Genomic DNA, 17782 nt, shown 5'->3' on the forward strand with positions numbered 1-17782 from the left:
TCAGTTTTGGGCCTTTTACTACAGGAAAGACAATGAAAGTGGTGGAGCACATCCGAAGAAGGGCAAAGAAGATGGTAGAGGAGCTGCAGCACAACTCTTATAAGGAGTGGCTGAGGGGTCTGGGGCTCTTTAATCTGGAGAAAAGGAGGCTGAGAGGAGACCTTATTGTTCTTTACAACTACCTGAAAGCAGGTTGTAGTGAGGCTGGTGTTGGTCTCTTCTCCCAAGTAACAAGTGATAGGATGAGAGGAAATGGCCTTAAGTTGCACCAGGGGGGATTTAGATTGGGTATTAGGAAAAAATTCTTCACTGAAAGTGTTGTCAAGCATTGGAACAGGCTGCCCAAGGAAGTGGTTGAGCCACCATCCCTGTAGGTATTTAAAAGACATGTAGATGTTTGCTTAGGGACATGGTTTACTGGTGGCAGTGTTAGGTTTATGGTTGGACTCGATAATCTTAAGGGTCTTTTCCAACCTAAACGATTCTGTGATTCTAACATAAAAGTATATTATGTATCTAAACCACTCAGAAGCTCAAATTAAAGGAAAATCACCAGCAAGTGCTCCATACAAGTCTAAAAGTCATTAATTTACCATGCCATGACTGCAGAAACAAGAAGGCATTTGGTGGTAAGAAGGTCACTTGTCCTGGCCAGAAACCAACAAGTGACGGGGAAGCGGAGCACAGAGCTACGAGAGGGTGGCAGGGGCAGTGCTGACATAATGCTGCCTCAAGCACAGCCTGATTCTTCCAACATCATAATTCGTTGCACTGCTGCATCTGGCTTGGTAGAAAATGTGCTAACAGGAATTTGTGTGGTCAATGTAATCCATAAATAACCCAAAGCATCTGCAGAGTCTAAATTTATTCAAAGTTTCGTTTTCAGCAGTGAAGCTGTACTCCATTAAGCACACTTGTGGAGCATCACCTCACCTAGGAAAAGCTAAACTCATTACATGAACACCCATCACATTCTTTTTTAATGTATTTTTCTGAGAAACGACAGAACCATCCAAAGATCATAACCTCTGCATCTAGACAACAGTTATAACAATCAAGTGAGAGCTGCAAAGAAAAACAAGTCTTAGCTCCTAGGCTTAGAACTCAAAAAATTAGGCAAAAGATACTGAGAAGTCAAAAAAAGGAGCAATATTCTGCCAGGTTGATGGTCAATGAGATTTTACTAAATAGCATTATCAAAAACCTCTCAATGCACCAAACCCAGGTACTGACATTAGTTGTATTTTGCCAACTGCAATTTGTCATCATGTAGTATGACATCTGTTTATTTATACATGAAATCTGCTGAGACATTTAAAAGATGCAAGAAGAAATCAAGAGTTTCCAGGGATGGCTTGAAAGCAAAGCTGAATTGAACCTGCAAGAGTACAACACACTTTCTGATAAGAACTGGTACTGCATTCCCAGTATTTCGAACTATGGACAAAATACAGAAAGATAGCTAGGAAGAGTTAAATAAATGAGGCTGCTTTCATATTCACTCTGACGTATGTGGACAAAGCCCGCTTTCATTCACTGTTATTTCCTATATGCATGTATTTTTTTTATGTACAAACTTCCCCATTTATATAAGTTTAAACTGTATTTAGGGAATATATCCTCAGTTTTGCATGCTCTGTTAGGGGAAAAAAGACTGTATCCTCTGAATGGTACCTACCAAAGAGGCACTGATTGTCCCTTGAGAACCACCTGCTAGTGCAAGGCAAAGTGCAGACCAAAAATACCAGTGTCCAGGCCCCCACAAATCCTAAAAGCCAAATGTTGACTTAGGAAATACTGCATGAACCTTCCCTTGAGGCTGTCTGAGGCAGGAGTGGGAGGACTGAGTCCAGCAAGGCTGAGGTGGAATGTCTGCATCAAGGAGGAGCTGCTGCCCTGTGTCTGGGGTCCAAAACACCTTGACACTAAGAGGACAGCATGAGGCAGAAAGGATGAGGGACTCCTGCCCATGCCTGGGTAGTATAATTGACCAGCAGGGTACATGGCATTTCAGTGCTGTACCAGAAAGACAACACATGCTGGAGAAAGCTTGGCATAATTCAGCTTCTTCAGGCCTCCTCAGGGAACACTCGTGCACAAAGGTTCCCCAGAAATGGGAGGTTTAGACACAGATAACTGAAAGAGCTTTTGTCCATCACTGCATCCTCTATTTTGTTGACTGCTGTAGCATGTTACTGGACCTGAGAATCTGATCCCAAGACTTGGGCATACTTCCTGGGACAGACGATGACTGTTACACTGTTGACAGCAAAAAATCAATAAAGAGCTCTTAAACACTAAGTATGTATGTGCCTAGACCAGTTGATTATGTTTTTCCTTTCGTATTCTTCTGATGCAGCATCAGTTGGTACCAAATGTCATGCCATTTAATCATATTCATAGACCAGAGCAAAACTTAATGATACATCCAGAAAAGGTATACTGAAGGCCGTGAAGTTCTGTTCAGGGTATCATAGAGAGTATTTTTCACACAAACTTGTTAACACCCATTTGTGTAGGAGAGTCTAGCTTTCAACCCAGCATAAAAGAGAAATTTACTCAAATCCAGAGTCCACAAATCATCTGTAGTGTGTGCTGTGTTTTGTGACAAAAGAACCTTATCCCAGCCATTCAGGGCAGTATCATCTTTATACCCTAAAGGCATCTTTATCCTGTAAAAGATAAAGTTCTTCTGATGCTTTCAAGCCTGATAAGCTGTTGGGATATAAACTCAATGCTTTAATGAGTTCTTTAGTGACTAATCCAATAGTTCCATCACTGGAACTTGCTGGTGGTACAGGATTAGGATATTCATTGTAAATATACACTAAGACTGCAAGACATCTCATAATGCATTTTTTTTTCAAAGAAGAGTGCATTTAGCTATAGGAGGAAAAACAAACAAATTCATTACCTCTATGGACCCTGGATCTACTTTGACAATTTCTCCTGTGCTGTTGTCATTGCTAAGATTTGGTGGGCTGTGTGAAGATAACCTTCTCTCTTCCTTTAAGGCATGCTCCAAAAGTTTCTTATTCAAGATCCTGGCAGCATTTTCTGTAAGTGTATACCCTGGAGGAGCAGATAAGTCCTGCCTGATACTTGTCACCTCAGTCCCTTCTTCCTTTTGCATTTCTGTTCCCAGACGGAGAGGACTGGGTGATCTGCCACGGGCATTTGTACATGGCTCCTGCACTGGGGTCAGTTCTGGTCTGGGTTCTGCTGACCTGGACCGGCTGCTAGATCTGGGGCATTTCTGGAAGGTCTCATGAAAGATGGGACTATGGTCAATAATGTTGAACAAACTGGAGAGGCCATCATTGATGGTGGTGTGGACAGGACTCTCCCTTGTAGTAGTTGATCTAGCCCAAGCGGACTCACTGAATCCTTTCTGAGGTGTGCCAGGCAAAGTCCGGTTGTTTGGCTGGTCTGATTTAGGAAAGATTTTTCTTTGCAACTTTGGAGAGCCATATTTGGGGGAGCAGCATGTGCGTTCAAATTTAGCCTGGACTTTTTCAATGACAGGGGTCACTTGCCTGCTTCTTAGGCTTCTAGATGGTGAAGAGACAGGTGTGGACCCCCCCTTTGGTGTCAGACACTTGTGTGGACTGCTGGTGATACTGCGCAGGGTTTCTGTCTGCAAGCCAACGCTGATCGTCTGAGTGGTCTGTGTCCCTGTTGTTCTCATACCATTGGTTTGACATGCAGTGTCCTTAAACTGAGGCTCTGTTGAATTAGAGTTAGAGCGTATTGCGTTTCGGACAGAGAAAGCAACCTCCTTCATATCGTCACTCATGTTTTTGGACATCTCCAAGCTGTGCAATGGTGAGGCAAAGCCCACAGTAGTGCAAATAGGACGCTCAATGGGATGAAGACCACTCTCCAGAAAATCCTTATGATGTTTGGTCAGGTCACAAGACCATCTTCCAAACATATCTGAGGAAGCACCTTTTGTCTCAGTGACATTCCCCATAGCTTTGGTCACAGAAAATAGGAAGTCTGGCTCAACCTGTTTTTTCCCTTCGCTGCTGGCTATCACTGAGTTATCAAACCTACGGATGACTGGTGGGCTGTGGAAGACCCGAACTCCCATTTTTTCAGTTACACCGTGACTCCTTGTTGGCTGCTTCTGGCAGTGCTCTGGGCTGGTCATGGTGTTAGTTGTCATAGTGACACTGGTGGTGAGGTACCATGATGATGCCTGGAAAGGATCTGAAGCAGGATCATTCCTGGATTTTCCAATTTCTGTCCTTTCTGCCCAGCCTTCTGCAGGCTTCTCAGTGTCCCCACCATGGTTCCTACTGTTACTGTAATCCCAATTTTTGTTGAACTCTTCGATGTATTTCAGATCATCAGGAGACAGGGGAGGGGTTATGTCATCTTTGCTGCTGGATAAAGGCAAGTTTTTTTCTGGTAAAAATGGAGAAATATCCATCAGGCGCTGAAATTCTGACATGGAAGAAACGGACATTGCCCTGGAGAGGGAAACATGAGACAGTCACTCGCAGGCTTGGAAACTCTCACAGAGCAACTGTAAACTGAGTAAACTAACTCAGGAAACCCAACTTTCACTATATGCTTACATAAGAAATCACTTTATTCCTCTCCTTCACTAAACCTCCTTTTTGTTATCTTTAAAATAGCTGTGAAATGCAAGCTTTCCTGACGAGTCATTAAAAGGACCAAATGGTTTATTAACGGCTCTCAATTTACTGCTTTCTCATGGATTACTGCTTGGCAAATGTCTGAAATATGAATCAGTAGGATGCATTTCAGAAACATACCATTCACAGAAAATGAGTCTTTGCCACAGTACAAGGTGCACTATTCAAAGTGTGGAGCTCTTTCCAGCTTGCTGGGAAATCCACTCCTGAGACTGCCCAGGCTGCACAGCTGGTGTGTAGTGAAGTGGGACATCCAATCTATAATCTGTTACATTGAACTGGCTTGTACTACAATCTAACCAAAGGGAATCATTATATGATAATGCTGGATTCTTAGTTTGTACAAATCACAAGCATTCAGCTGAGTTGTCCTACAGCTTCTTTTTCAGAAAATTCAAACAAAAAAAAAGAAGCAGCTTTCTGAATGCTTAAAAATGCAAACGAGTGTAGTTATCAGAATTACATTGAGAAGTTGACTCTGGCTGGATGAGGATTCAGTAAGAAGTGGGTTTTCTATACCAGTGACACAGACAATATAGTAAAATCACACTGAATTTTTAATCAAGAGCACTGGTGGCTGTTAGGGTCCATCCATGTTAGGAAGAGAGGTGAGATCAGGAGTGCAGTTCTGAAGTGGGTCTCCTATTCAGATGCTCTGTTTTGCATCATGGGGATGAGCTCAGGGGTCTAGGACAACTGTCCAAGAACCCCCCTCTGTAGCCAACTCTCCATAGGACAACCCTTCACAGGGACAACTCTACAGAGAGAGAGAGAACTCTAAACATAAGTATGACCCTAAGACTAACCGAACCCTAACTTTAACTCTAACTCTAATGGATCCCCAAAAACATTTGTCCCCATGGAGAGTTGTCCCTGTGGAGGGCTGGCCATGGAGAATTGTACCGTAGAGCGTTGTTCCCATGGAGATTCACTTCGTGGAGATCAGGCTGTGGAAAGTTGTCCCTTCCCTAATCTCAGAGACCATGGGGCTGAGTTCCTTTGGGATGAAAGTGTGCTGGAAGATGCTCTTCAGAAGCATGACTACTGCACTCTAGGGTTAGGTGGTTATTCAGCCCATGGAATCACACAAGAACTAGTCCACAGCAAAATATCCCTGACATGTAGGAGCATGTGAGGTCCTCAGCACCAGCTGTTTTCCTCTATATATTGACGTACACACTAATTGCTAAGTTACGCATTGCCTTCAGTGTATGCCTTCAGCTTCATGCACATTCATAGTCTGATCTTTTTGCACCATGGCTGAATGTGGCCCAAGTTAACCAGGGTACCACAGAAGCTTATTGAGACAAATTAATCCCTGGGTAAATCCATTAATCTGGCTCACAGGCTGCTTAGGAGGGGGCACAGCTATGCCTCAACTCCGTGGTTTGGGTGCTAGAAAGCTATAGCTATGGAAGCTGAATATTTGATGTTTTTTTCCCCTGTAAGCTTTACTCACCTTTGAAGATTTCCTTTGTGTGTTTCTTCCTCCTGAAGAAAACCAGAAACAAATAGCATAAGTTATTTCTGAACTCGTTGGTGCCATTAGCTTGTGAGTGCTTTGTCATTCACTTCCAGTTAGTTCCACCAGGTATGTTCGTATCTAAAAAGTGGCTGATTTAAGGAATCTTAAACTGCTAGTGGGACTGTCCTTCTCTTAGTACTTGGGTAGCAGAACAGGCAATCCCATCAGGACAACAGAATGCACAGGAAAAGCATGTACACCAAATCTACAACAGCCTTGAACTTTTAATAGTCCCGTGTGATTGCAAATGGAATTAAACTGCAAATGGCTTTTTCCACATGAGCAATATATTGTTCTGGACTGCGTATTTGTGAGTAAATTTATTCTGTAGCGTTAATCTGCTTTATGCCAGAGACCTAGCCAAACTGGAATAAGAGAGTCCTTTGATATAGGACTTTATTATATGTTCTGTAGGAACCAACAAACGGCACCAGTTGAAACTCATTAACCTAGATATATTATGTGCGTGGGAAAATTATTACCTGTTCTGTAGGGGGAATACCTACAGCTTCCTAACGGCATTAAGATGTTTTTACGGCAATTATTTCCCTGTGACAATCCTCATAATGAACTGTTTTCTTAATAAATGCTTCTGCAGCAATTGCTCTACAGTTTGTACATTAACTGTTCACTTACATTTCTAATAACCTATAGGGAATACAAAATATGACTGGGAAAAAAACATGAGTATTAGTACCCATTCTCATGAAAGGAAGAATATAACCAACAAAGAAGCGTATTTGAAACCGTGGCTATTCAAAAAGAGCACTGTTTAACTCAGCAAACACCTTTCTGGCATTCAGAATCAGGGGAAAAATAGGAGTAAACTGATCATCCTTCCATTCGCTCTGGTGTAAGTCTAGAATAATGTTGGTGGCTTCAATGGAATTACTACAGAGTAAGGCTACTCTGCCTGAATGGAGCATCGGGCTGAAGGCTGGACTGACTTCTACTGCAATTAGTGCCATAAACAAAACAGAGTGGAGAGGAACAGTCAGCAGCCTGCAGATGCCTCTCCGTATCCTCAGTTAAGCAGTTCATTAAACTCCAATCAGTCTCACTTGAGTAAACCCTCTGAGGGGAAATGACTGCCCAGGTTTTACTAAAACATGCTTTGAAGAGTACAAAGCTATGCAAGTATCACCAAGGACCAAATTTTGCTGCAAACAACTTTTTAAAATGGTGATAACAGAAAAGGGAAGAGAGATCTCCCTTCTTAAATACCAGATTGAATTTGAACACAAAACATAGATCCCTGACACTGGTACCACCATTCTCACTGAGCACTTGGACATGTATGAAATAAAAGCTAAGAAATAATAAGCATGGGATTCCACACCGCCAGCCATACATATATGGGACTGAGGGAGGAAATCTAACTGTAACACATAGGTACATGCTGCTACTTAAAATGTAAGAAGGGTGATCACATTTCATGCCTTCCTTAATCTTTTCTTTTCCTCTTCTTAGCCTCAAAGAACCTGATTTCCCATTCCTTTAGCTAATCTGTTTAGAAGTCAACCACAATGGAACAACCAGAAATGCTTCTCTACAGCACTTACTGCTTTACTAACAAAATATAGCCCGTGTTTCTTCATATACACATATCTACTTACAACTGGATGAGATTTAAGACCTAAATCAATATATTGTGTCAAATATAGTTAGTATACATAACACAAATGGCCACAAAGTGAGGTAATCTTTCAGACCTTTAGGCTGGCTCCCAGTTTCTCAGGTGATTGACACTTATAATCACCTCCCAGCAAGGAACGAAATTACCAAATTCACTACTAGGTAACTGTAAGCAGTGCCTATGACACAATATCTCATTTCCTACAGCAGGGATGCTTGTACCAGTTCTGACATAAGAAACAATATGCCAGCATGATGAAAGGTAGAAGAACGCATACTTCTGTTAATCCAGTCAAGAATTTCTCCCGATCCAGCTGCCGAGACCGGTGCTCATCAGACTCGTCGGGGGAATCGAGAGACAGTGACTCCAGAAAGAGGTTTTCCGTGGCACTGCACCGATCGCTCTCCTTCAGCTTAGACAGTGATCGATCTTCAAACCGAATGGCATCTGAATCAGAGTAGGATCTTGACCCCATTGAACGAGGCACATGAAGGTTACCCTGGGTTGTAAATGGACGAGGATTACTTTCCTTCTGGTCAGACAGAAAACCACCTTCTCTTTGTGAGCTCACTTCCTTCTGAAGCTGGAAACAAAGCAAATTAAAATAAACAGTAATTACTTACATAGTGTACGCATTCTGCAGAACTCATCCTTCCCCAGGAGTAAGGCACCTGTGCCTTGGGGAGGCTGAGATCAGTGACTGGCCCCAAAGTCACTGGCTTTGCTGCACTGGTCCTTCTACAAAGGGATGTCTCTCTAGGACTCTGATGCTATTACTCACAGGACTTTGAGCGATTAAATGTGTATATGTATAGTTTTCCCTATTTACATATATATTTACACATAATAATGAATCTGCCTGTAATCTGATTATTGAAGAAACAAATCAACACCAACTGTTATTTAAAAGCAATCTTGATATGACATAATCTGGTAATATAATAGAAGTCAAAGCTCAAAGAAAGGTAGGTAACTTGGAGCCTCATCAAAACAAGCACATTTTTCTTCTGGTCAAGCACATTTTTCTTCTACAAAGTTTGCACTTTTGTGTACATCACTTGTTTCTGGAGGCGGAAGATTCCACATAACAAAAGAAAAAACCCTTTGTTTTACAGACGGTCTAGTCCTAACGCATGGCTAGAAATGTGGCTGTTTGTACAGAATAGCATTGTGAACGGGATGAATCAGGCATGCAAAGCACATTTGAAGAAAATGCATATTTATGGAAGGGCCATCAAAGCTATTATATTAACTCTACACTTTGCAAAAGCTGGGTGAAGAGAAGGCTCTAATATTAAAATTAGATTATGTGATCAACTTTTCCTTTAATTTTAAATACAACAGGATAGATGAAGTAAGCAATATTTTCAAATGTATTGAATGACAGCAGGAATCTGATAAGTAACTTACATTTTGCTAGAGCATTCTGCTAAGGTTAGTGACAATAACCTGCAAATGCAAGCCATTCCCTAGGGCCCTAGAGACTGTGGACCTACAAAACATATTATTTTAATCTTGTTATATGTGTTTGGAAAAATAAACAGACATTCTGTTGCCTAACGTAAATCAAAATATTTTAGGTCTCAAATGACTACATTTGCACATGAGCTGAAATCAGTGGCATTTTTGCTGATTTGGGTTTACAAAAAGGTGAACGCATCTTCAGTGTTTTGCTCATGACATAAAAATCTGAAACAGTTTTATTGGAAAGAGGTAATTTAAAATATCCTATAGAGGTAGGGGCCAGAAAGTATATCCCAAGAGATCCTGGAGTTCATTCTCCAGCATACAGGGCAAGATCCAAAGCAAGGTGAAATGGTAATTGTGTGTGTTCTGTATGCACAGTTCCAATTGCAAGTCCTTCCAGATTTTCAGAGATCCTATAATAATGATCTGGGAACCTTTATGAGAAAACAGTACAATTTACTGGCTCACTCTCTGTATCTCAGACAGTTGATAGCAGAATTAAAATGAGAAATACTGGCCTAGCTTTTCAAAGTGACTAATGATTTACAGTCCTTGTGTATTTATACCTTTAAACACATGAAATTTCATAAGGTTGGTTTTGTGGGTTTAAATATTTTTCAGGGTGGTCTGTACACAATTAGCTTTAGAAGCACAGTGGAGGGGGATTCTCTAAGGGAAAACAAAGTAACAGCGTACTTGAAAAGAAAAAACCTAGCAACTTGGATCTCTGAAAAAAAGTAGGCCATCGTGTTTTCTTAGATGCCAGCTGTATCCCCATAACCATCCAGAGTAAAGTATTTTATATATTTTATACATTGGTGTGACTTTCCCCCTTATCATACATGCATTATTCAGGAGCTGAATGAAAGCAGACAGGCATAAAGCACTAGTATGAAATTTGGCACACACACTTCTGCTATCTCTTAGACTCTGTTTTTCAAACACACACACTAGTGCCGTCTCCTCATCTCCTATGTATTGCCATACATGGAATACACACAGAAAAAACCCTGGGGAGAAGGACTTCAGAGATATACTAATTGTTTCCATATAAAGCAGGGCATGACTGCAATCTAAGAGAATATTCAGCTAAAAGCCTGCAAATATTTGGAAGCTTCCTGTCACACAAGGAAATGTTTGATTATAAGCAAAGATGGAGTTATGAAGTTTTGCAGGCACATAGCCAAGATTTCAAATGCTAGCTCTGATCATCTAGTCCCTGGAACTTAATTTGCTGTAATATTTTTTATTTTCTCTATCAACTGCTAATTCTGTGTACAATTCTGTTGTACTGTAAATATATAGTTGTTGCCTAGAAGTTCAGAATAGGAACAAAAGAAATCGGCTCCAGTACTAGCTAACAGCTATTTCGTCAGCTCTCACAAGATGACACTGAGAAGTTATGTCAAATTTAAAGAGAATTAAAGGCTTGGTAACATTAACAGAGATTTCTCTGTCTCTTCCTTCAATGCACACCATTCCCAGGGAATAAAAAAAAAAGCAGTCTTTAAGCACATTAAGTCCTTGAAACTATTGAGGACACACTGAAGAGATAGTATTAAAAAGTACAGTTCATAGGGAAGGCAGTTTGAACATCCAAAGAGGTTTTAGTGACTCTTCAAAGAAAAGTTTGTGTCCACATCCTTAGTACGTCAGGAAATTTTCTGAAGGTTATTTAATTCCCATTTTGCATGAAGGATACACAGGAGGCAGTATGGTCACTGAAACTCAGCAGCTAGAAACCATGGAAAACTCGGCATCTTCTGCTACTGAGCTCTGGGAATCAGGTGAGTTGTATGGAGAATTCTGATACAGTGCTGGTTATTTTATCTTAAAAGACATACTATTGGCATGAATTAAAAGGCATCGTAAGGGCTAGCTTAAGAAGTTGCATAAAGTATACACAAAAATCCTCAGATAAATAGGAGATTAAAGAAATCCAGATTATATTTTATTGATATTTTTAAATTATGAAGTGCAAAAATCTGTAAAACCTTCCTATTCGCCAGTTTCCACTCAGATCTACACATTCAGTATTGATTTTAGAAGTATCTGTAGAATGCAGTATTTTTCTAAGTGCTTCCCTATGGGTTTAACAGCCACAGCCTAAAACTAGGTCTAATCTTGCACTCCTAATATTTACAGTCTCGTGTATTTTCTTTAGCTTCTTGTTGCAGTCCAGGCATGGGAAATATGAGACCCATACAATGAACCTTTTCCAAAAACTGGTCACCTACTTTCATCAACTTAACCTGTGAAGCTACTTTGTACTTTGTTCAAGCCTAGTGCTCTCTAGAGACCATACATAAATCTGGTGCAGTTCCATTTCTGATTTCCTAAGGACAGAAAGTATTCAGTTAATTGAGGATCCACTATTTCAGTTGTTTTTCTTACTTTTCCTGGAAGGCATGACTCAGAGCTGAACAATGTTCAGTCAAAAATGGTGTATTAACTCTCCCTCATTAAACTTCTTTTTTCTGTGGCTTCCAGCCAGATAATAAATCCATTAGGTATAATTTGGCTCTAATACTAAGTAGATACAAGTGCATATAGTCATGAAAAACAAAGGGACAGGTATGCAATTATCAGCTTTGCAAATGACAGCAGATGTGTGTACAAAATTCATGTGACCAATGTCAGACGTGTCTTCTGAATATTTCGTAGTGATAGCTGTCTATTTGTTATCAGTCAGGGCTCTTCATGATAACCCCCAGGTTCCCTCATTAGAGAAAAAGAATAGTTGCAGCAGCTGCATCTTTGGTAGCTAATTCACAGATGAGCAGACTTTTTTGGCAGGAAGATGTATGTCAAACCTTGAATAACCCTACATGGGGGATTGAGTATTTTAGCATGAGGAGATGCACAAAAGCCTTCAAGCAGAATGAATTTATGTGACGGTATCTGTCTGGGGTAACTGAAATGAGGCAGGAAATGGCCTTTAACCTAGAGCTGATTGATTTCTCATAAGTGGTCTTTTATAGGGATTATGAGCATTTTCCTTTTTCCTCCCTTGCTAATGTAAACTGTTTTGTAGCGTGAGAAAGACTGCTGTAGCCAAGAAACAAAAGTTGTTCTTATCCTGCTTCTTAACAATCTCTTGACCTTAGCCTGAGTGTAATAATGGTGCAACGCCTCATGCTTACAGCCAGCCATTGCTCACTCCAAGATGCCTCCTTACCTGCTCTATCCGCCTGAGCAGCTCCTTCTTTTGACGCTCCCATTCTTGCCGGTCTCTATCAAGCCTGTCCAGGAGTTCCACCTTTTCTCGATTCCAGTTCTTTTCATTGTGCTGGATTTGCCAGCGGAGGTCCATCACCACACCATGACTCTCAGCCAGAAGCTTCTTGTGCTCCTCTCTTTCCCTTCTGAAAGCTCCCTTTGCATCAGAAGTGAGGGCTGTTTCGCCGGAGGTGTTCTTACTCTTCCCTTCCAGCTGGCATTAAAATAAAACATTGCTAGGATATCAGACTTTCTGTAGTAAAAGCTTGTGTCTGTCAATGAATTTGAGTTAAAGAACTAACTCCATAAAGATAACGATGAAATTAAGGCAATTCTTAGCTCTATCGATTTCAATAAATTATTAAAGATGTTCAGCTTCAAAAATATTTTAAAATCAAGACAGTAAAAACCATAGGCAACCATTTCTCAAGCTCTATGAGCTCATGTTATTACGACACCAGTTGTGACCTTTCTGCTGGGAGGGTGGGTACCAGCAATGAAGGAAACATGGAGATGAAATCTACTCTCATCATCATAATCTCTGAGACAATCACCAGGACGTTTTCAGCTACTGCTCTGCATCTGTGTTCTCACTCAGTGCCCTCAAAACCTAAAGATAGTGCATTCGTCTTCTGAAGAGACTTTTCCCAGAATAAGCCTCACAATGGTCTTATTCTACCGCTCCACACACCTTCCAACATAAGAGGGTGTTGGCAGCGTAAGATGTACTGAGATCATCCTTTCCATCTCTGCAACTTCTGCTGTCTGAATGAATTTCTAGTGCAGTTAACTGATCATTTCCTTCTCCTTCACTTCATGCGCAGGGACGAGCTTGATCAGATCAGATCTGGCCCAAGGTAATAGATTTATAGGAAAATTCAGACTTGTAGTCCAACCCACTGCCTCCAACAGGGTTGGCTCCAAGATCAGACCAGGTTGTGTAGGGCTTTATTCAGTTGAATCCTCACAAACCTTAAGGACAAAGATTGCACAACTTCTCTGGCTAACCTGAGCCACTGCTGGACTGTTGTCAGAATGAAAAAAGTACTCAATGGTTTTGTGTAAGTTCAAGCAAGTGCAGAATTTATCCCTGAAGCCTGACCTTTTGTTGACAACTCAGTAGATGTATGAGTGACTCAGAATGGGATACACCCCTGCCTCCGCAGGTGAACTGGAGTGAAAAGTAGCAAAAACATTTTCTGCCTCTGAAGTTAAAATTGTTCTCAAAAAGGAGAAGTAGCAGGTCTGCTGGGAAACACACTCCTTTAGCAAGAGAGAAGGACAACGCCTTCACATTTCCCTGTGTGGAAAATAAACCCAAACTTCCTGAGCAAAGGGAAGTTCAGACTGGATTCAGGAGTGAGGCTTACTGTCTCTAGAACAGCCTACCCAAGCAAATGGCAGAGAGGTCATTGCTCAAGTAATTTCAAATTGTACTGAGCTGCAGAGAACATTCTGTTACAGCCGCTTGCATTTACAAGGAGATCTTTGAACACCTGTGTCCTATACCACTAACTTCCGAAGTCCAGTTGTTTTCAAATGACCAACCGACCAACCAAAAAAAAAATCAATAAATGAATTATAAAAAAGCAACATCCTATTTTAACAAAGCTGACGTGACACTATCTTTCTCACACATATCCTGTTTGTGCAGTGTAAGTCTGTGGGACCATCAGCAACATCCAAGAGGCTGTCCTGTACACAACTGCAGAGGACATGCAGGTGACATGGGGCAGAAATGCAGAACATCCCAGGAGAGACACCTCTGTGCTGCATATTCATGATGGAAGACACCTACCTGGGCAGCACAGACCGTGAAGAAGCTGGAAGGCTTTACTGCCTTCCTGCCCACTAGCCAGCACACTCACAGCCCACATGTTAGTTCAGCAATAGATAAAAGTATTGTTGCCAGTTTCCAAACTCACTCATGTAATGGCCTTTAGCCCCTTGCTACATCTTTCTTATGTCCACCCACAAGTCCCCAGCTACATTTCATGGTGCTGCAGGAGTCAAAGTTGCTGCCTCAGCCAGGGTCAGCCATGCTGGCAACCATTCTTTTAGGTTTGTTTGCTTTAATTTTGCTCCAGTATTTAAAGAGTGGCTACAAAGAAGATAGACACTCCCTTTTTACAAGGAGTCCTATGGAAAAGTTGAGGGCTAATGAGTACAAGTTAGTCCTGAGGAGATTCCAACTGGACACAAGAAAATTTTTCTCAATGGAAACAGTCAGTCATTGGAACAGTCTCCCCAAGGAAATAGTGGATTTCCCAACACAGGACACTTTCTAAGATTCAGCTAGGCAGGGAGCTGGGCCATTTTGTTTATACTGTGACTCTGCCAAGAAATGTTAGACTAGATGATCCTTGAGGTCTCTTCCAACCTGGTATTCCATGAGTCTATGATTTTACTATCCTGTGGTCTGCATCCCCTGGCTCACCCCTGCAAATTACTGCTGGGTTTACTAAGTAGCTGTGACACTAAAGAGTCAAGTATTTCAGGAGTGTCACTGCAGAGTTGAAAACACCCAAAACAGTAAGGGAATGATGAAGTAAACTCTATACAGTTTCCTTACAACTGAGGCTGACAGAAGGCTCTTTAGGACTTGTTCTTTGTCCTATATGTAGGCCATCTTTCAAGTACCTTTGATGCCTCCATAGACTGCTCATCTTGCAATAGGACCTCTCAGGAGAGGTTGCTGGAGTGTCTGGGGTAAATCCAATCAGGCTGGAGTGCAGACACAATGTTACAACTCTGCTGCCTCCTGAGGAATAATGCCAAAGGTGGCAGTAGCTACTGCTAGCATGCTAAGTAGCAAAAATGTGCCAATGCCTGCGATACATTCTTTAGCTGGCATGAAACCAACCTATAAAGCAAACAAATATTCAGACGCAATAAATACATTTTGTATGATTATCCTAAAAAGCAATTACTTTTTCCATTTTTTTGAATATTAAAAACAATAGCAAAATGTTGAACCTTAACAAGCCTCATGTGCTCTCTCCCTTTATACCACTGGCTTCTTTACCTTGACTGGCCTTTCAGTTAGCAAACAAGAAAAGCAGTGGTGCCCAGTCCATGCTGTCTGTGAAGGGCAGGAAAACTGAGAAAGGCAGCGGAGAGAAAGAATGTGCTCCAGAAGAGCGATACCCAGGGAATGCACAGCTTGCTCAAGCTGTCAAAATACAGCAAGTCACCATGTGCTGAACCATGGGCTCACCTAGACAGACAGCTGGCTCTTGCCCCATTTGAGTAGATTACAAGGAAGCCTGCAAGTATAAAGATGAGTTCAAAACCAAGGCAACTATACAGTGATACACCTTCAGAATAACTTCCTGATGTTCAGTGATTTGGGATCTAAAATATTTTCTAGTGGTCTCTTTAGACTTAGAAGGCAGTTCTTGGTGCCTGTAGAAAGCAGAACAATGCTACCGGTAAGGCGAGTGCCCTTTTGCCTCTGTTTTGAGGAAACAGCTCCTCTCATGGCAGAAAAGTACATTGGTGGTTCCTCATCATGGAAGTCCAGATGTGACTCCCTTAAACCTGCTAACTGCTAAGCGTGGCCAGATGCCTCTCCATGTGCACCACAGCTCACATTCCTCCAGATGTGCTGAAGCTAGACCACTGGTCAGAGTCCTAGTGAGGGTCTGTGTCCTTACATACAAGCTCCCAATGACATTGGCCACACATACTAACGTCCTCCTTCCAAACCTTTCTCAGTTCCCAGAATACTGGGATTTTTCACTTGCCCAAATGGAAGCTGTGAATTACTGGGACTCCTTATTGGCTCAGAGTTATCACAATCCCATACTTGGGAGTAATGCCATTATTTCTTATCTATTTCTTATCTTAAACATAATGCCTAAGGATCCTCCTGCCAAGTAAAATGTACATGCATTTCTGACAGCCAAGACTTCTATTTTTAACTGCATATGCAGCATTAAGGCTCCAAAATAGCAGGCAACAGTACATTGTCACCTCTGATATGCAGTGCTTTTGTATCAAGAGTATTCTTTCCTTCTTTTTTTCCCTACACAGAGAGTTGAAGCATCAAAATGCAAAATCATTGACAGTGACTATTAATTAGGAGCTGACTCTCTTGAGGAAAATGTTCTTGTTAATTGACCTGCTGCTTCACAGAAAAGCAGAAAGCAGCAGCAGTGAAGACAACAGTGGTGATTACAAAGGTCTTGAGAACCTATGGGCTTTTCAAGGGTTTGTCAGCTCTATACCTCTCTTAGGGTGGAGGTACGGTGTACGGTGCACTGCTTCATCACTACCAAACAAAACAACAGAATGACATTATGAGAACTTCTACCCACACTGACATGCCAGACCTGGCTATTTAGTTAAAGCTGTTGTTATGCCACATGTTGGCACAGAATAGGAGAAGATGTTAACATGACTACATGTAATGCTGATATTTTACATGTTGTTCACTAGCTCTGCCCATTGAACTTATGACAAAAACACCTCATATTCTGAATCCTCAACATTGGTTTGAGTTAAATTTGTGTTTTTATTATTTCTATTTCAGGCTTATTACATTATTATTTTAATATTTAATATTTTAATTGCCTCCTTGTAATTGTGAGCATGTACACCAGACCTCGGTGGGACATTCACATTGTTTACCCTATCCTGATTAATATTCTAATGAGTTATGTGCTGTCGTTTTGCTACTGCATTAGGGACCTGTTTTTTTACTGTGAAACAGAAATCTAGTTTGGAAAATTGGCTAAGAAACACAGCTTCATGTCTTAAATATTGACCAGTTTAATTCTTTTTGTTTGTTGAAAAGTAAAAATAACACTCACAGCCTGATAATTACTATATGCTATATATTATTACCAGTGGAGCAGCGGAAGTAGCAAAGAACTTGATAAAGCCACCAGAAGGAAAGATGCAAATCTACCTTCTCCCTGGGCAAGAATGGCACCTTCCTAGTGCTAAACACTACTCAAAGTGTCAGCTTGGGGTTTATTGTCCATGCACAAGAAAAGCATGTAAGCTCTAAATTGGCACTTTGCCGTGAGACTAACTCTCTCTAAGTTTTGTTCTTCTTTGCCATCTCAAGTTTAAAGTAAATCTGTCATCAAAGTTTTGTTTTGGGTGTGAAAATGGGGATTGATTTTGTTTTGTTCTGTTGCCTGGGAATGTATGTGCACTAAGAAGCAGCTGAACTGAGAATCTGAATCCACTGAGAGAAAACTGCTAAAATGAAAGCTTCTTACTTCATTCTGGGAAAGCAGCCTACAGTACCTGGGCAGGAAA

At 41.2% G+C, this 17782-nt stretch overlaps 1 protein-coding gene across 10 annotated transcripts in view; it reads right to left on the bottom strand.

Annotated features, from left to right (window-relative positions):
• Positions 1-17782, bottom strand: part of MTCL1 (microtubule crosslinking factor 1) — a 109935-nt gene that overhangs the window by 6077 nt on the left and 86076 nt on the right. For all 10 annotated transcript variants that reach the window (XM_069853852.1, XM_069853850.1, XM_069853847.1 and 7 more), the window contains 4 exons: positions 12471-12725; positions 8103-8408; positions 6124-6155; positions 2915-4475 (listed from right to left, as the gene is read on the bottom strand). In XM_069853852.1, the coding sequence (XP_069709953.1) occupies positions 2915-4475; positions 6124-6155; positions 8103-8408; positions 12471-12725 (2154 nt within the window). The remainder of the gene's footprint in view (positions 1-2914; positions 4476-6123; positions 6156-8102; positions 8409-12470; positions 12726-17782) is intronic.

This window comes from Phaenicophaeus curvirostris, chromosome 3 (genome assembly GCF_032191515.1).
Source record: "Phaenicophaeus curvirostris isolate KB17595 chromosome 3, BPBGC_Pcur_1.0, whole genome shotgun sequence".
NCBI lineage: Eukaryota > Metazoa > Chordata > Aves > Cuculiformes > Cuculidae > Phaenicophaeus > Phaenicophaeus curvirostris.